At 43.8% G+C, this 27095-nt stretch overlaps 1 protein-coding gene across 4 annotated transcripts in view; it reads left to right on the forward strand.

The window, feature by feature from the left end:
• The window catches only part of TRAF2 (TNF receptor associated factor 2), a 500036-nt gene that overhangs the window by 354992 nt on the left and 117949 nt on the right, over positions 1–27095 (forward strand). For all 4 annotated transcript variants that reach the window (XM_078642076.1, XM_078642079.1, XM_078642077.1 and 1 more), the window contains 2 exons: positions 20622–20972; positions 26062–26239. In XM_078642076.1, coding sequence (XP_078498202.1) covers positions 20622–20972; positions 26062–26239 — 529 coding nt within the window. The remainder of the gene's footprint in view (positions 1–20621; positions 20973–26061; positions 26240–27095) is intronic.

A 27095-nucleotide genomic window follows, 5' to 3' on the forward strand; every position in this document is an offset into this window, starting at 1 on the left:
ATGCCCTATGTTTCCATCCCGGTGTTCAGGTGACGTTCACAAACCACTCAGCCTTTTTCGTATATGGCATGATTGTTTTGGAGAAGGTAGCTTCAAGAAGCTGTTTTTGTCAATGTACTCACAAAACATGTATATAAAGTTTGTCAGGTGGACGTGAAAGGGTTAACACTTTTGCATACCTCTGCCTTCGTTATGTGTATTTGTAAAGCGCATTATTGCACATGAGGGTATATTGGCGCTGCCCAGGTGTGCGCCTAGCCCTGCCTATGGTAGGTTGGTTAATTGAAAAGCCAGGTCTTCAGCATCTTGCGAAATTCAAGAAACTCAAAATTTTAAATTGCTTTCAAAAAGATCTTACCTCCTGCCAATCCCATTTACATTTCCTACCAAATGTGGTAGGCTGCGGAAGGGCTTATATTTTTTTTTCGCAATCGTTTTCAAAATCACGAATTTCACACTGTCATAAAAAAAAGTCTACAGCCAAAGGGGTCTATGGGGCATCATGTGAGGTGTCCAACCCCAGAGGAGTGCTGAGAAGCACAGATAGCCCTGTATGGAAGAAAACACACAAAAAAGCTGGAAAAAGAAATCCAACTGTTTAAGCATACAAATCACAATTTTATTGAAGATTGCAAGTCAACAGCTGCCTTTTTCTTGAAGTAAGAAGGCACATTTTGTGCTGAAACACACATTTTTCATTGAAATTGCGAGTTCTGCCATAAAAATAAAAACGGGAAATTAATGACAAAAAAGAAATTCCTATTTAAAATAAAATATATACAGTCGCCGCCGACTCTGGGATGTGTGCATGGCTTTGTGACAACCCCATGTTGAACACGGTCAAAGGCTGCATGCAGTGGAGTTTGTTCACCTGTGGCAAGTTGGGCACAAAGTGGGTTGGTATTTATGGTTTGCTTAGTTCCCTTACTTCTGAGTATGGAAAGTGCATCATGCAGCAGTGCAATGTCACTTTTTGGTTCTCTAATTTTATCCAAGATTGCACATCTTTTTTTATTTAAACCATTCATATCCCATTGTAATATATTGATTGTTTGAGGCATATTTGCTGCAGATCACACATTATGCATAGATCGCCATCTGGTGTTGGGCCCGGATGTTTTCAGTTTTTTATTGTCTTGGAAAAGTCACTGGAAGTCACGAGATAGGTGACTCCTCCTTTGGACAATAGTGCGTATGGGCATCGACTCCATCTTCAAATTGTTTTTTTCCGCCATCAGGCTCGGATGTGTTCTGCGTGTTCCAGCTCGGTATTGTTACCGATTTAACTTTCGACGTGAAAACCTTACCCAATTCTTCGTTATTGTCTGTATCGCGTTTTCCCTTTCAACGCGCATTGCTACAAACTTCTACTTCGGTTCCGGTCGTCGAAGCAGGCCTTCGAGCCTAGCTGCGCCACCAGTCCTTCGTGCATCATGAAAAGGACCCCATTCAAAAAATTTCCTCAGTATGGATCCAAGTTTCCACACGCCGATCTGCATGAGTTGTGTAACCTCTGCCTTTCACCTGAACACGAGGCCAAAGACTGTCCGGCTTGTGCCTCTTTCCACTCCAAGAAACCCATCGGAGATCGTCGAGCTCAAAGAAGCATGGCTCGAACATTGACATCGATACCAGACAACATCTTCCAGGAGGGCATCGATGTACCGTAGCAGGAGAGGATGGAAAAGGAACCTTCAGCGCCCCCGAAGCCAATGAATCCGACGTCGAAGACATCACTCTGGGGCAGCGGGTCGTAAATACTGACGTCGACCCCTCCCACCCATCCAAAGGCTTCGGTAACACCTTCATCTTCAGGCCTAGGTGGACACCATGATCAAAATTCCCACACCCGCCTTCTGGCTCGGCAAAGAAGTTCACAATTAAGCCTCCAGGCCACTCCTGTTCCATCTCCAGTACCAACTGAATCTCCACCTCCTCCAGATAAGGATGGTACCACTGGTGATGAAGAAGATAATGAACCCCTAGACGAGCCTATTCCTTATTTTCCAACTGACCCATGGGAACATTATGGCACACCAGATGTTCCTGATGTACCACAAGTGGACGTCTATCCATCTAGACCATCCCCTCCAGAGGACACCATAGATTTCACTCAGCTAATACACAGGGCTGCACAATACCATGGAGTAAACTTGCATACATACCCCATAGAAGAAGACTTACTCATGGACACTTTTACAACATCACAAAGGCCCACCTCTATTCTACCAATGTTAAATGAGGTAATTAAACACACTCCTGAAGTCTTTAAAGACCCAGTTAGAGCTAGAGTCATCAACCCTAGAATAGAGAAAAAGTACAAGGCCGCCCCAACTGACCCTCCATACATTAAGGGACAGCTTCCATTAGATTCCTTAGTTGTTTCAAACGCTAGGAAAAGGGTCAGTTCTAAAACATCATGGGAGTCACAAGCAGCCAACATATGGAGTATTGCCAACACACAGGCATTACTAACCAGATACGATAGGGCCCACTATGATGAGCTAGAGACCCTACTTCAACACCTTCCAGATCAATATAAAACAAAAGCCCATGGTTTTATACAGGAAGGTAAACTGGTAACTAATACCTCCATTCGGTGTGCTCTGGATGCCGCAGATACAGCCTCCAGAGCCATAAATACCAGTGTCCTTTTACGCAGACATGCCTGGCTAAAAATATCAGGGTTTAAACTAGAGGTTCAAACTACTATACTAAACCAACCCTTTGACCAACAGCACTTGTTTGGACCAACGGTGGATTCATCTTTGCGGAAGATGAAAAAAGGCACTGATTCCGCCAAATCAGTGGGAGCCTTGTTGTTTAATGCAGCCTGGTGAGGAACATGCAAAGTGCGCATGACTGCTTGGGGTGGCCTGAGAGGGCCATCGAAGCAGTCATGAGCACTTTGGAGTGTGCAGCAACCAATCCTCCTCCCGTACCTCACAGGAGCACAGCCCCGCCCAACCTGGCCAAACAAATAGCAGAAATAACTTCTGTTATTATGATATTATTTTTTTACACTGTTGCATGAGCAGTGTGGCGACGTTCCTCCGACTTAGCGGAGGAGCCGCTACTGCATCTATTGCTTTGGTCTAGTCAACATCTAATTTTGAGGTTGCATGAATTTGATTGAGACTGGCCATCATGTCCTGAAAGACCATTAATTTTGTTGTAATTGGATACTTAATTTTGTCGCATTTTGAATACGCATGTTCTCAGCCAGGCTGTTTTGCTTGTTCTCTTCTTCATTATTCTTTAGTTCACCCTTCTTGAGCTCTTTAGAGGGTTTTCTTGGACACATTCTCCTTTGCTCCAGCAATTATTTTAATCTTCTTAGTCAATCTTTCATTTGAGTTAACGTTAAAAAATATCTTTGTGCAGGCCAGTTTCCATCATTTCGAGGGGATTCTCCTCTCTGAATCACACCCAAAGTTCTGTTTTCAGATTATGAGTGCATGTTAAATATTCTTCGTCTGGTCTACTTCAGCATCTTCCAAGTCCCCCAGTTCTTCTGCGTGTGTCTGTGTGAGGAAATATTCTTGATGAAGCAGTTAGAGACCCCCTTCATTCTTTCTTCCTAGTAGAATTAATCGGCCTTCTCTGCCTTTTGACCATCACCCCAACATAGCTCACTCTTTACGCATCTCAAAGTCCATTTCAGTTTGTGGTTTAGTAAGAATTCTTATATTGCATGGTTCCTAATATCTGGTGGTTTAATACTTTCCTCTGAAATTGTGTGCCTTGGTATCGCAAATTTATTTTGATCAAAATAGTTTAGAAAGGCAGACATTGGGCTAGTTGAATCAGATGTATGGAGCACTAACCCTGTACAAGACCCAAAAGTGTCCTCTTTTTGTTTACTTGTGTGATCTATTTTATTATAACTGCATTACGATCCCTATAACCCCAGAGTTTTTAAATGCGTTGTAGCCAAAATGCTTATGTGGATCAAGTTTGCCTGCTGCTATGAGTTAATCTCTTGTTTAAGAATGAAGGGTATGTATATTATATATTTGCGCCCAAATTAATTCTATTCTGCAAAAAAACTAATGTCATATTGACTCTTTTATTTGGGGTGCTCCAACTTTTTGGGGGTCTGCCATCCCTCAAGCTACCTTCCCTTTTACAATAACCAGGTCTAGGATTTCAGCATCTCCACAGACTTTCCCGGATCCGATCTCTGTCCTGCTCTTCAGTCACAGTTTCTTTGCATAGAATGCATTGCCTCGTGGTTCTTCTCACTTCACGTTGTTGTGGTTGCTGTGAGTTTCTGAGCTTGTGCCGCTCACCCTTACTTTGATCCTAAATCTTCCAAAACATTCCCATGTTTCTCCTTCTAGTTGACCATCAGTCTCTTCATGTCTGCTGCCTCTGTTGGGAGTTGCCTGCACAGAAGTAAGGGCGTAAACTATCGTATAGTGGCACATTCTTGAAAAGGTTTGGCTTTTATGCATAATTTATGACTATCTGGAGAATTTTTCAGTCATACAGTGATTCACAGTCTGTTATTGCTTCAGCTTCAGTCTGAATTTTTTTCTTTGCGGTTAATAAGGATAGTTACAATTTTAGTCATTCATCCAAAGAAAATAGAGAGAACATGTCCAAAAACAGGAAGAGAGGAATGGAGAAGATAATAACATCTGTCACTTATTTGCTCTATACTTATCTGGCTGTTATCAGTTTTTCATATCTCCAATGATACTGTGAAAAAAAGGCCTGCTAGTCCCCTAGAAATGCTGTTTAACTTCAGGTGGCTAATATCGTATACTCCCATCCTGCAGTCAAAGAGAATCAAAATAGTTCATGGTGCAACCTCCCCTGAAAATAAATGGCAGTGAATATAGCACCGGGATGTTCTCTGGCGTGGGGAAGTGTACAGTCAAAAGTGTTTGATGTAGGGGAGCAAAGCCCCAGCTGTACCTTGTTTTAGAAGAATCATTCACCTTGCACCGACTGCGCTTTGGTATATACCCTTTATTTTGCTTTTCGCAGCCTTTAAAAGCCTAATAGCATACCAGATTTGACCATACTTAGTAAACCTACATTATTTTTACAGCCCACACCTTAAAATGTTTTTGCTTTCACTTTGCTCTGTAACAACGTTAGTACCTGTCCTTCTAAGACCTATTCCTTCAAATTGGGTCTTACACCCGTGAGATGTGATAATTCACTAAATAAGTACAGATTATTTCCCAACTCTTAAATTTTTTTAGACCCACTTAAATTTGTTCATAATCGCCTTACCGCATCTCCAAAATCCAGTTTTACCCCGAAATCAGCAGACTCCTTAATCTTCCTACATGTCTAATGGATATAACGAAGCATCCTAATACATTTATTTCATAGGCATTGACCCTCCAACCCCATAAACCCCCAAACTCCATGGAACAAAACTTTCGAAAACTTTCAGACAAATGCTAGTCTTGCTTTGATGCAGTATATGAAGGTCTAGAGATGAATGTATGAAAAAGGCTCTAATAAAAGTGTAATCTAAAATCTAATGTTGTCCATCACAGCCGTTTTAGCCACTTTTTCCTGCTGGAAAGTATATGCATTCTACCCAGGGGTCAAATAGTTAATGTCAGTTGGAATACTGCAAGTGTTTTGCAAATTAAAAACTCAATAGTCGTTTCTACTCGCAGAACATTCTACGCCAGCATAGAGTCTAGTCCAGTCAAGGAAAGCTTTATTTGACTGCTTTTTTAACAGTTATAAAAGCACATAAGAAAAGATAAAACAAGACAACTTTATCACAATATTAAACAATTTTAAAAGCTATGGTCTTGTAGAAACATTAAGAAATCAGATGTTATTCGAACGGCAGCCTTAGAATCATAGAAAAAACATAAAAAAGGCTCTTTGTTTAACATAGTTTGTTAAGTACAACTGCCTCCGGAGGAGTACCTTCTTAAGAAACATAGCTGTGCATCAAGAAGTTTGTTCGTTCTCCAACATCTGAAGTCTAATTAATGCAGAGCGGCATTGCCGCAAACCCTGTGATTTTAAAAACGGGACAATCCATACTTTCCTTAACACAGTATCAAATTTACAAAATATAACCAGATAAATTGTAGACTGGGTAGAGAGATTGTCACACGGACAGAGAGGCAACTCCAGTGACCAGTCATTGGTTTGTGGATGGGTCACGAGTCTGTGAACAATATTCAATCTAAACCAAGTCAATAACCGACTGTCATAACTACCCGGTACAAATGTGAGGTAGGGTTCCATGTGTATAGCATTTATGGTTAGCTGATGCTGCCTTACACTGGGTTTTAAAATTTCCCCTGACAATCTTACCATGCCTAATGATTCAAGACACTCCTTTTTAAGCCTTTCTAGATATCGCCTGTAGGGCAGTGGAGTCAGTAAAGTATTCTTGGTGCCCTTAAGCGCGGTGGCAATTTCACCGCGGTGCAGCGGTTTGATTAGGTGGGCAGGGCCGCGTCGGCCAACGGACGTGCGCAGTACTACGGAGGTAGTGCTCCCGATGGCCATTGACCGACGGGCGCATGGAAGGGGGTAAATAAAACTCCTAAGTAGGAGAAACCTTGTCTGGGCTAATTTTTGACCATTCATGAATAGTTTTCATTCTTTGTACCCCACAGCCACAACTCATTGTGAAGGTTTTAGAAATATTAGTACTAAGCCCCAGGTCTTTCATAAAAACATTAAAACTATCTAGGAAATTCTGAAGTCCCATTTGGGTTCTAGACATTAAAACTATGTCATCCGCGTAAAGGAGCGCAGGTATGGAGCGTCCATTCACGGTAGGGAAATCTTTATTATTACTAAGGAGGGTTTGGCACATACCAATAGTGTACAAATTAAAAAGGAAGGGAGCTAGGACACAGCCTTGCCGCAACCCCTTCTTAACAGGGAAAACAGGGGTGAGCTCGCCTGCCAACCCGAAGCGCACACTCGCTGATGCATCTTTGAACAGGTGCCTTAAAAAGAGAATAATGTGAGGATCAACCCCGACTGTTCCAAGGACCTCCCAGAGCCTATCATGTCTTACTGAGTCGAAGGCCGCAGTGAGATCTACAAACGCCAAATAAAAGCGGCCTTTATTGACTCCCACATATTTACCCACCAGTAAAGACAAATTTAGGCTCTGCTCGATGGTCCCCAGGCCTTTTCTAAAACCGTATTGAATGTCTGAGAGGACTGAGTTTTCTTCTGCCCAGCTTTGCAGAAGTTCCAGGATAACCCATCCTACAACCTTAATCATTGAATCTGTTAAAGAAATCGGTCTGTAGCACCCGAGATCATCACGGTCCCCTTTTTTAAAATTGGTACTATTATGGATTCCGACCAGGTTTTAGGTATTGGGGCCGTGAAGCTGTGTGGGAGCGCAGGTTTGAACAGGCAAGGAGGCTGGATGCATTTGCCAAGTGTTCTACTTTTATTGCCAGAAGTAACAAAAGATTGGGATTAAAGAGGGTTTTCTTCAGGTTCTCCTGATGGTGTCCTTGTTGAGCTCGATGGTGAGGTAGAGGGCGATGTTCCGTGCTCCTCATCTTCAGAATCACGGGAGTCTCCCCGGAGGCTCATAAGAGGGAGAAAGAAGATCCGTCAGAACACTATATCTTGGGCTATTCAATAAGTTGTACCCGTCACCACACCTTTTAGATCGACTTCAGTAGTGCTTCCCCTCGTCTGTGGTTGGGTCTGTCACATTTTGCATTCTTTGAAGCGGCCGAGCCAAACTCCACCTGCTGCCGCTGGCTGCGTGATCACTGTTCAAAAGCCTTTGCACTTGGCTTAAGGCATAAGGCCATATGTAACAGTGGCGGCTCTGTTTTCTTCAAAAGCTTAGTTGCCATCTAGGGCAGTCAGATCAGCCACTTCTAAACTCTTGACCCCTCAATTTCTCTCTGGCATTCCCTAGAAGAAACTACCAATCAGTCTCTGTTCCAAGAACTGCCGAAAAGTTCAATTTTTATCTGACTAAACACCGTGTGATCAATACATTCAGGGTCAGATGTACTAAGATTTGATGCAGAGATAAATGATAAATGATAATGATAAATGTTTTATTGATTGATTATTTAAAATCTTTACTAAAAGAAAATGCACAATATAACATTTCAATTATAGAATACAGTAAAAGGGCGATAATTTTAAAAATAAGTGGATCATTTCATAATGTTAAAAATTCAGAAATATAAATATGGTGAAAGCCGTAAGCGGAAAGAAGTGCCTGAAAAAGGGACTAGGTGAAGGGAGGGGAGGGTTGGGGTAATTTAAATGGGTACGTCCTGTTTACAAAAGAAACAACCCAAAGTAGAAGTTGCACAGTTAATGTATCAGAACCACCTGGTACTCACGGGTCTGTTCTATGACTTGTAAACGACCAAAAACAACAGAAGACCCTACAAACAGCTCGGGATTATGCTGGCAGCTTTGATAGGATTCAGCTACACATGACCCAAAACAACAAGGTTCCCCTAAACAGTGAGCTCCCTGCTCCCTTAAACAAACCAAAACAACCAAATCCCACGTTCTTTAAGGAAGGCCAGGTTCCCCACCTGCCTCCCTCGTTTCCCCCCTTCCTTACCGAGGGACGCTGGTACTCACCGGCTCTGCCGCAACTCTCCAGAGTTGCGGCCGCTCTCCAGCATCCTCCGGAGGACGCCACCACTCCTCACACCAATGCTAGTCTGGTTCTGTCTCCGCCGCGTCTCCGCTCCTTGGGTCTTCTTCGGGTGCTTCTCTGCTTCGCGCTTCCGACGTCCTTCTTCCTGGTTTCACGCCACCGGTTTGACCTCCGTCTTCTCCGCCGTCCTTTCTTTTCATTGGATCAGGAAAAGAGCTTCCGGGGTATTCTCCTCCCCCTTCCGGGTTCCCGTCTGCTTCTCTCTGTGGAGATACAAGACAACGGCATGGATTTCGCGCTTGTGAAGGATCTTGTGAATGGCGTTGGGAAAGTGGCACAGGTGTCTGTAAAGGGAAATCAGCCCAGGGCTCTATACAGGTGAGACCCTCCTCCTCACAAGCTGGCATTGATCACCTGAGTTATAATGGGGCTACAGAGTAAGGTGTTTGACTTAAAAAGATCTACGGGTACTCCGTCGGGACCAGGCGCCTTACCGCTGTGCATCGCTGACAGGGCTCTTTCCACTTCCTCTAGGGTGAACTGTAAACCTGCATAGACAGTTGGCTCCCCTGGCGAAATTACTAACTTGGGGGCGGGGATTCATCTGGCCATTATATACTTTGGAGAAGTGGTTGTTCCATTGCTCGTTCGATATAGCAATTTCAAGTGTGGGTCCACCGTAGATTGTAGGAAGGGGATTTTCACCCCCCTCCAGAAGGCAGCGCTGTCTTTCAAATGTGCTTCCCTTTTCTGGGCGCGTCTTTTTTCATTGAGACCTGTCTATAATCTTGTTTAACCAGTCTAAGCTTGATACCATTTCTAAGTTGCTTATGCAGTTCCAATTTTAGGTTAGTGAGTGCACAAGTACATTTAGTGGTAAACCGTCCCTGTTTTTTAACCTTATTACTAATTGCACATGTAATAGATCTCTCACCCCCGCAGCAATTTGCTGAAACAACAATAAAATGCTATCTTTGGGGGCTAATTCACTCAAGCAGTTTTCAATCGCTAATTTGCATTTTGTAACTAGTTGTTTAGTTACTGCTTCCTGGTCGACCTTTGATCACTGAAAGGTGTATCCATTGGTTCTATTGAGTGTTACTTTTCCCCCCATTACTGCAACATTATCTGTTCTGGCGAGCCTGTGTGATGGCAAGTTGACCTCTAGGCTTAACGGAAAGTGGTTTCTCATGCGGTTATCCCCTACCTTGAAAGAATGTAGCCTGTGTGTGGGGTTAAGTGAGACCAATATATAATCTATAGTCGAGGATAGAACTCTTCCATTAAATGTCGAAGGCATAGGAAAGGGTTTAGTCGCTAGGTCGTTCATGAACCAAGCTCCATGCTCACAATAAGCTCATTAAACAGCTCCCCCATCACCGAATGACAAAAGTGTGTACCACTTGTGCTCTCCTCATCAGTACTACCGCTGATCCTACTATCATCATGAGAACATAGCGCACAATTAAAATCTCCCCCACAGATTATCATGGTTTCTTTTCCGCTAACGTTAGCAAATGGGGGATGTTGTAGTAAAAATTGACTAAGATGATACATAGTTTCGAATTATGATGTATTTTTACTATCTGATAGTATCTGTTCCCCAGTATTAGTTCTATATTTCCCAAAGCAAGTTTGTTTGAGATATACACACAAAGCCCACCATTTGCTCTACCCCCACGCTCTTTCACCGCTGATGTGTGGAAAGTTTTAAATCCATTAATATGAATTGGTTCTCTGACCCAGGTTTCTTAGAAACATAAAATGTCCTGGACAGAGATAAAATTACACCATGGTTGACCGTATTTCTTACTAAGTAACCCCGCAATGTTCCAAGAAGTTATCTTACAGGGGAAACAATCACTGCCAGGGGTACTTCTCGGTGGAGACATCTGAGTGGCGCAGGGCTACTAGTATGGGCTGGTGCTGGGGCCAGGGTTGATGGTTTACTTGAATGTAGTTGGTTGACTGGAGAGCTACTCGTGGTACATCTCTCAGGGGGTTCCCTCGCATTTATCTTATGGGGTAACCTGGGATCAATGGTCTCTTGTACTACCAAATGGTCAGTAGGTGTTACTGCGAACGTGTTGACTCTTGAGATAACCTGCGTCATCATTATCATCTAAGGTGTTGAGGACATCAAAGTAGTTATTCACTGAGATGGCATATCTATGCTGTCTCCGCCCCCCACCCATCCTGATTTTTCGTTCCTTTACAGTTCTATATTTCTGCTCCTAAAAACTATACTCCATAACTCTCAACCATTATTCTCTCTGACATACCTGACATTTCAAACTTCAATACTCACCTTAACCGTTCATCTAGTCTTAAGAGGATCCCCCTCTCCATCACAAATGGTATTTTCCTAAATGAAATCCATTTTATTGTAATTTACTATTGTTTCTGATAAAGAGTGCCTACGTTTGTGACAACACTGCAGCAATTAAATAAACAGTGATCACACTTTAAAAGGAAAGCGTTGCTGCTACGTCACTGCTTAGAATTCTAGAAAGCGTTCCTGAAATTAATATTTTGTTAAATAACTCAAAAGCAGCTTTTTGGGAGTGACAAGCACATAGTGTTAAAAAAATCAGATTGGCATGTGTAGGAAATGCAAGGTCTGCATTACTTTGTTTTGTAATGCTGGTATCTCCTTTACCTGCATACAGCAGTGTTAGAGCTTATTGGCTACAGTTAAGCAGTGTGTTTCTTGTCTGAACAACTTTTTCCTCATTCCATTTCTGTTCCTGTTCAATTATTATTGTTGGTGTATGTAGAGACTGAGGTGCTTTTCGCTCTATCTTGCGCTTAGATGAGGAGACTGCCTGCAGAGGAGCTTTGGAAAGGATTTTGCTCTTGTTCAGGACTAGTGTTTTTGGTTACAACAGTTGGAGATGGAGCCCACCAGGACTGCCCTTAGCATCTGCAGTAATTTAGCTGAGTTTTAGTTTCAGCTCTGCAGTAAGTCATGTGGCGTGCGGCAGACCATAAAGAAGTCCAGAGGTTGGTAAAACAAATATTCAAGACAATTAGCAATGTTTTTTCCACTGCAAGGTCTCAATTTCTTTTTCTCTTCTCCACCTATAGCACCATCTTATCCTCTTTGAAATTGGTTCTATAGGCATCAGAATTGCTAACACCCAGGTGTAGGCACTATACACAGTATATGCAGTTAATGGAGCGTCTAAGTTACTGTAGGATCCAGTTGAGTTTGTAAATGGTCCTTGGAACAATGAGTTACTCCGTGTGAAGAAATTCAGAGTTAGAAAGCCACAGTGGCACAAGAAACCTTTATATGCTGTTTTGCCTCTGAATTTAATCTCTTTGTGTTTTAAGTCTTTTTGTACCTGATCTACTTCAAGCACAGTAAGCCTTAGGCAGCTGCCTTACTGAAGCAGAACATTACTATTGTTGAAAATGGTTGAGTAAATGTATAACTTCTAGATAGTCTGTGGGATTATCTAGAAATTATAAACTCTGCATATAAGGGAATTACACCGTGTGAAATGATAGAGGCAGTCAGAGCTTGAGGGTGAAGAGAACGTATGTGAACTACATCAGTAGAAAAGGTGATGTTAGCTCTTTACCTTGAAAGCCAATGCCACATGATATACACAAGTTACAAGAACAAGTAGAGGACAGTCTTACTCCAAAGGCTGAGGAATTATCTTGTTGAGAAGTGATGCATGGGTACATATCTCTGTTTCTGGAGGCTCTGTGGTTTCATGGTCTACAGTCCTCTTTCATTTATTTTATTTTTTGCTCAAATCTATGTTCGAGGCATGTGGGCTGCTGAATTCATATCTTTGCATAGATCGCCGCCTAGTGTTGGGTCCGGATGATTGCACCTTGTTGTCCTGGAAGAGTCTGCGAAGTATCACAAGATAGGTGACTCCTCCCCTGGACTACAGTGCGCATGGGCATCTTCTCCATCCTCAGATTGTTTTTTTTCGCCATTGGTTTCGGATGTTATTCCTCTACTCCAACTTCGGAATCGAAACTAACTTACTTTCTAAGGCCAAAAGGCCTTCTACCTTGACGGTATTGTTCTCGTTCGGTACTCCTTGACTCGATTTAACTTTCCATCGCGATCCGTTCGACGTCGACGCCACGTGGGACTGCTGTCGATGGAAAGGAGTCCGTTCAAAAGGTGCCCACAATGCCACGCCAAATTCCCGCATACTGAGAAACATACAGTATGCAACAGGTGTTTATCATCAGACCATAATGAACAAACTTGCTCAGCGTGTGCCCAATTCCGTTTGAAGAAAACCATCCGGAATCGACGGGCCACTAGGCAGGAGATGCAGCGGCAAGCACCGGAACCGGAGAACACCTTCGATGTCGAACACGACCTCCTGGAAGCGGCAGACTCAGATCTAGAAATCGTCACCGTTGAGGACCAGTCGGACTCCGATGACCAGATCACACCGGGGCAAAAAGTGAGTACTCCGCCTCCGACCCCGCTTATTCCAAAAGAAAAGGCTCCGGTCGGCGCATCGCCTAAAGGCCTCGGCTCCGAAGTCCAAGACTAAGCCTTTTGATGCACCTGGCCCGAGTAACACTCTCCCCAAAAATGTTGTCGACCCGAAAAAGGTTGTCGAACCGAAGGTCATCGAACCAAAGGAGGTTGTAGACCCAAAAGTCGTCGAACCGAAGAAGGTTCCCGAACACAAGAAGGTCGGCCAACCCAAGAAAGTTATCGAGCCGAAAGCTCTTGAGCCGAAAAAGAGCTCTCAGCCACAGAAGGTCGTTGATCCAAAGAAGATACTCGACCCGAGGAAAAAGCCCGTCGACACGAAAAAAGCCGTCGACTCGAGCAAAAACATCGAGCCGAAAAAGGTCATCGAGCACAAAAAACAAGACTAACGTATCGAACCAAAGACTCCGGTCGATCCGAAACAGGTTGTCGATCCAAACAAGGTCGCCGAACCAAAAAAGACTGTTAAAGTAATAAAGAACGTCGACAAGGACAGTCGTCGAACCGAAAAAGGTCTCCGAACCTAAAGCAACAGTCGAACCAGACAGAGCTCCACGACCTAAGGCTCTCAAGCCGAAAAGTCACGGACTAGTCAATAAACCAAAAACATTGGCACCAAGGCCACGGACAGTTGAGGAAGAACTCTTCCATCCTGATCCTGTGAGTGAGGAACAATCTAAACTCTACATAGACCCTGAAACAGGAAAGGTTACAGTTTACCATCGGAAAAAGAGACCATTTGACACGGACACTCCTTCCCCTGTTCCTCCAAAGAAAAAAAGACTTCAGGACATCTCCCTCAAGACCTTTCACTCCTCCTTCTCTCTATCCTAATATGCCTTTTGTGCCGTACTCTCCTACACATTCACAGTATGATGAGGAAGAGAACATGGGGGTAGATCCTCATGGCAATTTTGATGAGCCACAGGATCCTGATGCACAAGATAACCCATGGGATGACCAAAACGATCCATATGATCCACAGCCCATCCCAGACACCTCCACATACCCTACAAAACCGTTGCCTACTGACAACACCATTCTTTTCAATCAATTGCTAGATAGGGCAGCAAAATATCACAATGTGGACATGCACACTGACCCCATAGAAGAGGACTTTTTATTTGACACCTTTCCTACTTCTGAGAAAAATGTCAGGACACTTCCTATGTTAAAAGGGGTACTTAAACATGCGCCAGACATATTCAAAGATCCAGCCAGAGCGCGTGTACTCAATCCCAGAATAGAGAAGAAATATAAGGCGGCCCCTTCCGACCCCGCCTATATCAAATCCCAATTGCCTTTAGACTCACTAGTAGTGGCAAACGCCCGAAAGAGAGCCAACTCACAAACAGGAGATGCTCCCCCTCCTGACAAGGAGTCTAAGATCTTAGAAGCCTCAGGCAAAAGGGTGGCCTCACAAGCTGCAAATTCATGGAGGATTGCAAACACACAGGCTTTATTAGCACACTATGATAGAGCGCATTACGATGAACTTGAAGGTTTGCTGAACCTTTTAAAGCAAAAGCTAAAGACCTAATTCAGGAAGGCAAATTTATAACTAATGCTTACATTAAATGTGCACTTGATGCAGCTGATACAGCAGCAAGATCCATTAATACGAGTGTATTACTACGCAGGCATGCGTGGTTACGCATCTCTGGTTTTAAGAACGAGGTGCAATCCACAATCCTCAACCAACCAGTTAACCCAGATTTCCTGTTTGGTCCAGCAGTAGACTCAATCTTAGACAAAATGAAAAAAGATACTGAAACTGCTAAGTCTGTAAATGTAAATGTATTGCGACTTATATAGCGCACGTATCACCCGAAGGCATCAAGGCGCTTGCCTTGGGAACCCGTCCTGGCTTTTTCCCTGTGAGATAACCCCTACTGGGTATCCCCAGGGTGAAAGCCAGGCATCCCGCAGCGGGTGGGCCGCCATAGTGGAGATTAAGCAATTAAGTCTATGGCCGCACTTCAGTTTCAACAACACAGAGATTCCTTTTGTCGCTCCTCTTACAGAGAAGGCAACACATCACAAGCTTCCTCTACATTCAAAAGTAACACCCAGAGTACCTTTAATAAAAGCTCCAACAGAGGGGGTTATAGGGGAAACAATAACAAGGGCAGGGGACGTGGCGGCAATAACACCAGAGCCTCCACTGCCACCAAACAGTGACTTTATCACACTCCCTCTTGACCACCCAACACCGGTCGGAGGCAGAATAAAACAATTCCTACCAGTCTGGAATGCCATTACCACAGACAGGTGGGTGAGACAAATGATCTAGTATGGTTACTGCCTGGAACTCACTTCTACTCCACCCAACATACCACCCAAACATCGTCCTATGTCCAAAGAACACATCACACTATTACAACAAGAGGTCGCGTCCATGTTAGAAAAGGGAGCCATAGAGCCAGTCCCTTTTCAACATCAAGGGACAGGAGAATACTCTCTATACTTCCTAATTCCAAAGAAGGATGGGTCCCTCAGACCCATTCTAGACCTCAGACCGCTAAATCAATACATACTCTCAGAGCATTTCCATATGATTACTCTACAGCAAGTACTCCCGTTACTCCAGCAAAACGACTTCCTTGCTACATTAGACCTCAAGGATGCATACGTTCACATACCTATACATCCAGCTCACAGAAAATACCTCAGGTTCACAATAGAAGGGCAACATTATCAATTCAAAGATCTCCCCTTCGGGGTAACTACGGCCCCAAGAGTTTTTAACAAAATACCTAGCGGTTGTAGCAGCGGTACAAAAGGGGGTGGTGATGGACGGAGCATCTGAATCAATCAAACACTCACACCCAGTCAAAAGATCTGGGTTTAATCCATGACCGTTCTTTAGCCCACTCTGCCACCTCAGTTCAGACATGGCTATATGCAAATCAGTCTGACCCTGTGCCTCATGGGAACAGTCCAGCCCGAACTGCCAAGCCATGTCTTCCCTGGACCGGAAGCAAGCTTCCGAGGACCGGTTTCTGGCATTCCAGCCGTCTTCAGCCCGGCTTGCTTGAATCCAGTGGCAAAGTGAGCAAGGGACTCACGTCTGAGCATACCCTGCCACACTTATGGCGGCCAAAAGCGGTACAAAAGGGGGTGGTGATGGACGGAGCATCTGAATCAATCAAACACTCACACCCAGTCAAAAGATCTGGGTTTAATCCATCACCGTTCTTTAGCCCACTCTGCCACCCCAGTTCAGACATGGCTATATGCAAATCAGTCTGACCCTGTGCCTCATGGGAACAGTCCAGCCCGAACTGCCAAGCCATGTCTTCCCTGGACCGGAAGCAAGCTTCCGGGGATCGGTTTCTGGCATTCCAGCCGTCTTCAGCCAGGCTTGCTTGAATCCAGTGGCAAAGTGAGCCCAGGGACTCACGTCTGAGCATACCCTGCCACCCAGCGGTTGTAGCAGCACACCTCAGAAGGCAACACATCCATGTGTTTCCATACCTCGACGATTGGCTCATAAAGGCCAACTCGTACGCGCAGTGTGCAAGCCTTACGTCTCAAACACTCCAGCTGCTGCACAGTCTGGGGTTATCCATAAATTACCCAAAATCACATCTACAGCCCTCCCACATACAACAATATCTAGGAGTCACAATAGATACCTCAGTAGCAAAGGCATATCCAAATCCAGCCAGGATAGCCAATATGCAGACTCTCATTCAAAAGTTTCAGCCACAACACTCCTTACCAGCTCGAGTGTTCATGCAGCTCATAGGCATGATGGCCTCCTGTATATTCATTGTCCCTCATACCAGACTTCAAATACTTCCACTGCAAGAATGCCTTACAAGGCAGTGGAACCAAGCTCAAGGACAATTAAAAGACCTAGTGTTGGTGGACAGTCGCGCTTACAACTCTCTGCAGTGGTGGAAAAAGGGGCGACTGTTCCAAGGGCCGGTTCCACAAGTAGTACTAACAGCGGACGCATCACTGACGGGCTGGGGAGCCCACCTACTTCAATTCACAGTTCAAGGGCTCTGGACAATCAAACAAAAAACACTGCACATCAACCACTTAGAGTTGCTCGCAGTATTTCTAGCACTGAAAGCTTTTCAGAAGTACTTGTACAACAAGACTGTGTTGATCCGGACGGACAACATCACTGCCATGTATTACATACAGAAGCAGGGAGGGACACACTCTCCACAGTTATCTCACCTAGCACATGGAGGTGGGCAATTCCAAAGAACATCTTTCTCCTAGCAGAACATCTGCCGGGGAAAGACAGTCAAATAGCAGATCTGTTAAGCAGGCACAGCCAACAGCTACACGAATGGGGTCATCCAGAGATAGACCCGTTTGCCACAAACGAAAACTCAAAATGCCAGTACTTTGCCACCAGGTTTCCACATCCGTTGTCACAGGGCAATGCGATATGGATGAACTGGTCAGGCAGATTTGCATACGCTTTTCCACCAGCCCCACTGATTACGCTTATGGCACGCCAGCAGTCACTCACAATGATCCTGGTTGCTCCCACATGGGCAAGACAACCATGGTATACAACGTTTCTAGAACTTTCAGTAGTTTCCCACCAAAGACTGCGCCTCTCGCCACATCTTTTAACTCAGAACCATGGAGAAAACAGGCACCCAGATCCCAATCAGATGAACCTAGCGATCTGGCTCCTGAAGTCTTAGAGTTTTGGTACCTTAATTTGCCTCCTGATTGCATGAACATTATCAAGGAGGCAAGATGTCTAACTAATAGAGCATGCTATGCAGCTAAATGGAAGAGATTTGTAATTTATTGAAAAAATAACCAAATCAACCCATTAGATGCTTCCATCCAAAACATTATCTGTTACCTATTGCATCTTCAAAGATGCAATTTGGCATACTCTTCCATAATTACTACATCTTGCTGCTATTGCATCTTACCTCCAAAATAGACAACACATGTCTTTGTTTAGTGTACCCCCAATTAAAGCTTTTATGGAAGGGCTTAAAAGGATAATCCCTCCAAAGCACCCACCTTCACCAGTCTGGAACTTAAATATAGTACTTACCAGACTCATGGGACCTCCATTCGAACCACTACATTCATGTGAATTACAATTTCTAACTTGGAAGGTGTCATTTTTGATTGCCATTACCTCCCTCAGGAGAGTGAGTGAGCTACAGGCATTAACTATTCAAGAACCTTTCATGCAAATACATAAGGTAGTGCTTCGTACTAACCCTAAGTGTATGCCAAAAGTTATATCCACTTTCCATATCAATCAATCCATAGAATTGCCAGTTTTCTTCCAAAACCCGCAGTCAGGAGCTGAGAGAGCCCTACACACACTAGATGTAAAAAGGGCTCTGCTATATTACATTGACAGAACCAAATCATTCAGGAAAACAAAGCAACTATTCGTTGCTTTTGCACCACAACATAAAGGAAATCCCATCTCAAAATCAGGAATAGCCAGATGGATAGTTAAATGCATTCAGATATGCTACCAAAAAGCTAAACGCACTCTAACAGTCCCCTCAAAAGCACACTCAACGCGTAAAATGGGGGCATCCATGGCATTCCTAGGAAACATTCCCCTAGAAGAGATATGTAAGGCAGCTACATGGTCTACCATACACACTTTTACTAAACACTACTGTGTAGATGTGCAAGCAAAGCAGCAAGCTGCTGTGGGCCAGGCTGTCCTTAAAACTCTTTTCCAAACTGCTGTAGCTAGTGTGGCTCAATGGTTAGAGCGGAAGACCCTGATGCAGAGGTCTAGCCGGGACCAGGGTTCAATTCCCCGCCTCGGCGGGTCTTGGGCTCAAAATTCCACGGACCTGATAATTCTCGCCTCGGTGCCTATTCCAATCATGGAGTCCCACTCTGCAACTATGGGCAATAGCTTGCTTAATCTCCACAACGGCCCCCACAATGCTAAGGATGCCTGGCCTCCACCTTGGGGGTGCCCAGGAGTGGACACCTCACAGGGAAAGCCAGGATGGGTTCCACAGCGGTATTCGTACAAGCGCCTTGAGACCCTTGCGGGTGAGTAGTGCGCTATACAAGTGTCAATTTACATTTTACATTTTTTACCGCTAGAGGAGATACTGCTATACTGTCTATGCAAAGATATTGATTCAGCAGCCCACATGCCTCGAACGGAATATGCTACTTACCAGTATGCATCTGTTCTTGGCATGTAGGGCTGCTGACATTCATATCGCCCACACTCCTCCCCGGTGCCCGTCACAGCTGCAGTACTTTTCTACATACCTTCACATCTCTTACTTTTCTATACTCCATCTTTGCCACAATGGCGAAAAACAATCTGAGGATGGAGAAGATGCCCATGCGCACTGTAGTCCAGGGGAGGAGTCACCTATCTCGTGATACTTCGAAGAGTCTTCCAGGACAACAAGGTGCAATCATCCGGACCCAACACTAGACGGCGATCTATGCAAAGATATGAATGTCAGCAGCCCTACATGCCAAGAACAGATGCATACTGGTAAGTAGCATATTCCTTATTACGTCTCCAAAATGTTATAATGGGGTTGCAAAACATGTTAGTAAGTTAACAGAGGTGTTCACGGGTGTGTGTACGGTTACTCGGAACCACATCCACGAGCATAAACAAGCTATAATGGCAGAATTACATATGTGACCCTTCCATAACTGCCCGTGCACCTTGCAAAGACAAAATATTCCCAATCAAACCGAAATGGAAAAAGAAAGAAGATAAAACAAAAAGAAGGAGTACTTGTGTTATTACGTGTATCTGTACAAAATTGAAAAGGGAGAAGGAAAGGAACCTTCCTATCCATCTCTCCCAGACCAAGACTGGAGAGGAGGGATACAGGAGAAGGAGAGGACCTGGGCGTGCTGGGGGTGGGGACGGGCGGGGGGGCGAGATTTAGGTGACAGGTGACAGGTGAAGGGGAAGCAGAGCGGCTGATCAAACTCCAAGTCTACACTCCTCTTTAACATCTTAGTTTCCTCTGATAATATCACACTATACATTAACTCTGTATTAAAGCACATGCCCTCCAGCCATGATAAGGTAGCTTAATTGTTCTGTTGTATTTCTTTCTAGGATGTGTTAGTTTCTGGGTTTCAGCTACTGCTAAGTACTATGGGGATCTGCAAGTGCGATAAGTTTGATACAAAAGAGATAGGAAGTCAAATGATTGAGGCAAAGGCTATAATGTTTTCTGGCCATGATAGTGAGACTCCTTGCCTGTCTGATTTATTTGGATACTCGCTGTTGATTCAAGAAGTTTGTGATTAAAAACCAACTCTGTAGAAATGTGCAACCAGTTCAAACATTACTCAGATTGAGTGATTGCTCGATTGTGTTCAACAGACCATTTAGGCTGGCCTTAACCGTAAACACTGACATTTGATTGTTCCTTAACATTCCATTTAGATTTAAAATTGAAATGTTTAATTTTTGGGGTGTCAGATTATATAAAGCCTTTAATTTCTGCTTTTTATTGAAACATGGTGACAAGAAATATGCATAAAATTGGCACATCACCCTAGTCTTTGTTTCTTGTGCAGGTGGAGAATGAGAAGTCCTTGGAGCATGAGAGTAAACGTGTAGATGAACACTTAGGCAAATTACTGGGTTTTGTTATTCAGTTGAAGAAGGCAAATCCAGATCCTGGGCAGCAGCTGGAAGCTTTGTCTCTTCAGGACACACAACCCTTGCCACTTTTGTCCTCTGAATCAGAGGCTGCCAAGCTGAACGAGGTGAATCAGAGGTATGAATCTCTAGAACACAAGACTATCACCTATGAGAAAATAGTCAGTGTGTTGAATCGTGAGGTGGAGAGGGTGCAGGTGACTCTGGAGGCATACAGCCGGCAGCATCGACTGGATCAAGAGAAAATTGAATCCCTCAGTACCAAGGTTAGTGTAAATCTGCTTTTCAGAGATGTGTTAACTGCTTGTTATGGTGGTGGGGTTCACTTACAATAAAATGTATATGTAGTTGAACAGATTTAGGCCCCACTCTACAATGAGAAGACCTGTCACCTGATCTGCGGTCAGTTTCTACACCTGCTGGTCATAGAATTAATTTAATGAGTTTGATCAGAAAATAGAACACTTACTTACTGAACAAAAAGTTATCCTCTGTCTTTAAGCCACTCATTTCCTGAGAATACAGTTATTTCCCCCAAGAACGTTTCCTGAAAATACGTACAAGGGGACAAAAAAGGCAGGTGTGCTTAGCAACCCTCCAATCATTGACAGAATGTAATTGTCTCTTGATTTGTGTTTATGTTCTACCTCCTGTTTGTGTCAACCTAAATTGTGAGGTTTCAAATTCCAACAAAATGAACCCTTTAACCAAAAAAGTTGGCTTCCTGTGAATTCATTGTTCTTATTGCAAAAGCTTGTGAAACTAATCCTTACTACTTCTTAAGCAGTGCTCTGTTTTGCATGTCCATATTCAAAATGTTCTTGCTTGATAGCAGATTCTTCTTGGTAACTGGATCTACGGAATGGGAGACCGAGATCTTAAGTTGTTTTACCTCAGGTGTGGCAGTTTGTAAAGTCCTGTTTTTATTTGCTTTATGGTACTTGGTATACTTGACCACTTTTACATTGAGGACTAAAATATTACCAGTACGCAAAGCAAAGGCTATGTTGAAGCAGGAACCCAGTGGTATCCAGTCCTTAGGGGCCGAGGACCCTGCCTCCCCCACCTTTTTCCAAACACGAGGAGTGTATGTAAGGCTTAGCGCATGGCGGCCTGACAGTCAATGCTCATGGTTTAGGTTAGCAGCCAGGGGCTGTACTTGCACTAAATATGCAGGCGCCTGGCTGCCTGAGCGGACCTTTGCCAGGCTGAAGATGTCACAGCCCTGTGGATGTGAACTCCTCAGCACGGAAAAATGCTTGGTATTCTTCCCTGTTATGATGGGTGGGGGGCACCACTGATAGCCTTGGACCTGGATGCCTCGGTTTTAAGACTGAAATGCTCTAAGCAGAGTGTCCATCTGTGTATTAGCTGCTGCCTACACCCTGATCTGCATCAGCTGATCCCTGCAGACCAAAATGGATCCATCCCACAGCTAGACATGTCTTTAAATATTAGATGTCTTTTTGTACAATGGATGAGACCCCGAGGGAGGACTTCTCAGAAGCTGTTGCACTCTCTGTGGGCCTCCGTAAGGTCTTCCACACTATTCAGGCGTGTTATATTCATGCAGTAATGACTGTATGAACCTCGGACCAAGGCTGGACAAATGGATAGCACTCCTGTATGCCGTGGCGCGTGCTGGAGTCAAGGGAGGACAAAAAATATCATATGCCAATGAGATACCAACTTGAACCGGCAAGGATGCCCATTCTCCTTACTATTTACTTTGGACATCAAAACCTTTTTCAGATGTCATCAGAATTGAGGCCGGGAATGTGATTTCTGCTGCATGACAGTAAGCACAACATCTCCCATTATGCTAATGATATGCTTTAAATCTTTAGAAATGCATGCATGGGGGTGAATTGGAGCATCCATATATTAGAGCTGTTGGGTGAAGTGACTGCTTCGTACACAAACTGGAAGAAGACGTGTATTCCTGGTCTTCGGTGCCTGCAAACATACCCACCAGTAGTTCAAACACAGGATATCAAATGGGGGTCACATGTGTTCCAATACTTGGGAGTCAAAATCTACCTCCAGGACAAAGATACCAGGGAGGGTAATTTTGGCGTGAGCTACTTAAAGAGCAAATGTGCATTTTGGAGCACACTGAAGCTCCTTATCATGGCACAGATAGCGCTCACAAAGATGATTGTGCTGCCATGAGTACCCTTCTATGTGCAAATCTCCCTGTTTAGATCCCCAAAGTCTCATTCCGGTCTTTGTGCATGATCTAATATGGGATGGAGAAAGACATGGGGTTTCTTTAATAATTATGGAACGCACGACCAGGTGATGGTGGTCTGGGAACCCTAGATTTTGATTTATAGTATACCGTAGCTCAGCTACAATGATTGGCTTGCTGTGAAACAGGGTCACCAAATGGAAGTGATGGGAAGCTATGGCCTGCGGCAGTGAGAAGGGTCTCTAGTGGCTCTCATGTTGGTAGAGAGTCTTTCTTTAGAACCCCAGCATAATCTATTTGCCATGGATTTGGGTTTCTGGTGGAAACTCTTCAAAAGAACACACCTTTCCTATTATATGCGCTGGTAGTACCACTGGTTGTCCTCCCTAACCCAAGACACTGTTTCTTAACGGTACGTAGGCTGTCCGCATGGATGCACACAGATTTGCCTACTGTTATGAGGAGGGTACGCCGAAAACCCTTGAGACACTCACTATGGAGGGTTCTTCCAGAGTCACAATTCCTTGTGCAGTGACATGCGCTCTGCAGGTATTGTGGGAAACTGGCCACAAGGAACCACCTACACACAAAGTATTGCAAGTCCTTTTTACATTTCAAGATGGTCGCATATTAGTCTTCTGGCTTTACAGATCAGCCTTGCATGTGACCAAAGCAGACTTATCACATCTCAGAGGAAGGTGGGAGGATGTAATAGGTGAGCGGTGTGGGACAAAAATTGGGCTAGAATTTTGGAACATACACACAAAGTCTCCCGAAACTCTAGATTTCGCTACACTCAATTACTTGCATATGTCTTATTTCACAACACACACACGAGACAGAAGATAAGTAATGCCCAAGATGAAATGTAATTGATGCTGTTTTTTTTATACCTGACTTGGGCATACCCCATCCCTCAAATGGCGAAAGTGGCAATTAAGTTCCTAAATCTAGTCCTGGCCCTTGTCGGGAGGGCAATATCAAAACACTGTAGATCACCGGGGGATGGGGGGAATGGAGGGAGGGCTCATTGTAGGTGGAACGGGGAGGTTGAATGCTGGGCAATGGCAGAAGAGTGACCTCTCTGAGACGAGGAATGAAGGAACCTGCGTGCCTGCCCAGTAGCGGATGATTGGGCTGCTGTCCTGACGACCGTTGTGAGAAAAGAAAATGGCAAACTCATAACTCCATAATATCTGGTCTTTATAGCACTAGAGCCCTGAACCACCCTTGATTGTGGGGCAGTGGAAGCAAGAGAGAGTCTTTGAAAGTGGAGGAAACTCTGAAAGTTGAAGCTTGAGTAAATGCCTGGAAAATATTTGAGTATTGTTTATATAATGTACCATGTCGGTCTTACATTCCATTGTTGGAGCAAAACGGACACACACAAGCAACTGTCCCCAAGGATCTCCAATGCACTGAAAGGTATCGCCTGTTGGTCTTCTAATATGTTATTTGATCCCTAATGACATGTCTGTATATTGTACCAACTGCAATGCTAATTCAGAATCATAAAGAATAAGATGTGTGTATTGCTATGTCTGAAAGTTTTGAAAACTAATAATTATAGAAAATATTTTTAAAGCATCGATTGGCTTAAATTATACACTGTGTGGATGGAAAAAAAAGCTTCTCTCTTTATGATCAAGTCTGTCTTTAAACATAAAAACCTTTGCATAACTGTCACTTGATTGTGTCTGTCATGCCACTTTGACTGCGACTAAACATGATCGGCGCTCAAAAACCCATTAGAAAATAGACAATAGTGAAATTCCTCTTAGATCCTACAATGGACATAGGTTAAACTCAAGATGCTAACCCTGACTCAAGATGCTAACCCTGACAACATTGCAACTAGTGAGCAACCCGTGGTGGAGCAAGCTGAAATTATATTGAGCCTATTATTGCCTCTGCAGACTTGATCCTTTCTTGAACTCTACATGGAAGTATTCTGGGTATCTGTAACCAGTCTGTACCATTGGTTCCATTCAAAGCATCTCAAACCCAGTACCGTTTGGGTATCTATTAGCACAGCTAACTCAAAGTTTTCATAATCCAGCCTGAAAATAGCTCTATGCATTATGGATAGCCATTATCAACCCACATGCAGTCTCCAAACCAATCCAAAGGCACTTTAATAATCCACTCTGGGTATCCATAATCCAGCCATTGTGTTGCCTTCAAACCAATCACTGCATCCCATGTAAGCTTCCTTTGTACACGATTTCCACAATACCCCTGACTCGTGCCCTGTAGGCACCACTTGGGCACTGCTATTTCCTGTTCATGCTGGACAGGATACCCTACAGCTTCAGCCCCTGGCATGAACCATTACTCAGCCTTTGGCTGCTTCATAACACTTTGATCTAAGAACATATCCCTTTGACTCCTGTGAAGTGGTGTCTGCTCCATCCTGAATTCTTGTGAGTGTGATGGTGCTCCAGTAAAAGCCCTCCCTACATTGAAAAGTTTCTGCAGCAGATCAGTTTGGCTTATCAAATCGTGAAACAAAAGACCCCCCAACCCTGGCCTATCCTTGACTTAACAGCTGAATGAAACCCTGAGACACTTGTAAGACCCTTCCCACCTCACTTCCTATGCCACAACTGTAGGCAACTAGGAAATATGATAACCCTGTTGAAAGAGGCCAATTCCTATCAAGGTCCTGCTGCTGCAGCTTACTGCCTGTGAATATCCACATGTAGCACATTCCTTCACTACAGTGGTCCGAAATCTTCACCTTTATCCCGCCCACCTCCCTTTGCAGTGCCTATAACTCACCAATCGATGCTGTGCCCTGAGAGTCCTATTCAAAACACGCCATTTATTCATGCATCATAGTTCATACAGTCCTAGGACCACTTGAATATTGCACAACGCACATTACTTGTGTTTGCTCCTAGAGAAGACCATAACATGTATCTAAACATAGCTTGCTTCTTACTCAGCAGCCATGGTTGTATGAATTCTGTGAACCACTTACCCTGAAACCCTTGGGGAACAGTTAGAGGGTTTCAATTCTATGCCCCCCCAAATAAACAGTCATTGTGCTTCCAACTAACCTAGTTGTCCGGTATTGGCCTTTCTTGGAAAAAGTGCTCATTCACTATCTTCCCTCATAAAAGGTTGTACCATGAGCTGTATTGTAATTATTACTCATCCAGGTTCGTCAGCTGGAAAGAAGCATAGGTCTGAAGGATCTGGCCCTGACAGAAATGGAGCAGCGGGTAATTGAAGCAGAAGCCTCAACATATGATGGCATTTTTATCTGGAAGATTACAGAATTTGCCAGGAAGCGACAGGAGGCTATAGCAGGCCGTTCTCCTGCCATGTTTTCTCCAGGTAAGCATTTTTAATTTTGCATAGTTTTCATGGAAATGGGAAGGATTTACAAAGTTTTGTTTTAAAACGCAATCTTTTTTTAACGTGTGATATGGCAGTGCTATGTTTATGAAACATTTCCTGTCAGACATTTTGAAATGGTGGTACAAGCATCCATGCTGGCATGGCTTCAAATTTGTTTAGTGGGAAAACTGTTGAATGATCAACTTTATTTGTGATTTTTGTAGTGAGGTGTGGGATCCGAGTAATGTGGTCAGAGTATTGTCTGACATAAATAGTGTGCCCTAAATATCCTTTCCAAATCTATTGCTGTATTGCAGTTAACAGTAGAAAATCAACACCCAATGTGATGATATTTGTGTGAATGATAATTAGGACACAATATTTTGTCAGACGATATTTCTTACTACAGTATTCTAACATAACCATGTGCCCCTCTATTTTAGTAACAAACCTTAGAAATTAAGTCTAAAATAGGAAGAACCTTAAAAAGGAAAAAATGGGTTTGTTCTACTCCTTCAGGTATGACCTCATTCCCTTGATATTGATTGTCTTGCATCAGAAAGAAATCACCCACCTTCTCAATAACACCGAAACAATGTAGGTAATTTCTCCTGTAAGAAGGAGATGACCATCACCAGCTGCAGAATGTGATTTCTTCCTCAGTCATTACACCTAAAAACGTGCTCAGTGTTACTGGGAATCCCCTTTCAAAGACAGTGATTGATAGATATAAAATCGATGCAAGGATAAGTGCTGGGGAAAAACAGGAATATACCCCAATCACATCTCCATCAACAGCATATTCCTTGCAGTAGAGCTACACAGATACATTTGGATGGGTAGGATGACTTCT

Source organism: Lissotriton helveticus, chromosome 5_1, assembly GCF_964261635.1.
Source record: "Lissotriton helveticus chromosome 5_1, aLisHel1.1, whole genome shotgun sequence".
NCBI classification, from domain to species: domain Eukaryota; kingdom Metazoa; phylum Chordata; class Amphibia; order Caudata; family Salamandridae; genus Lissotriton; species Lissotriton helveticus.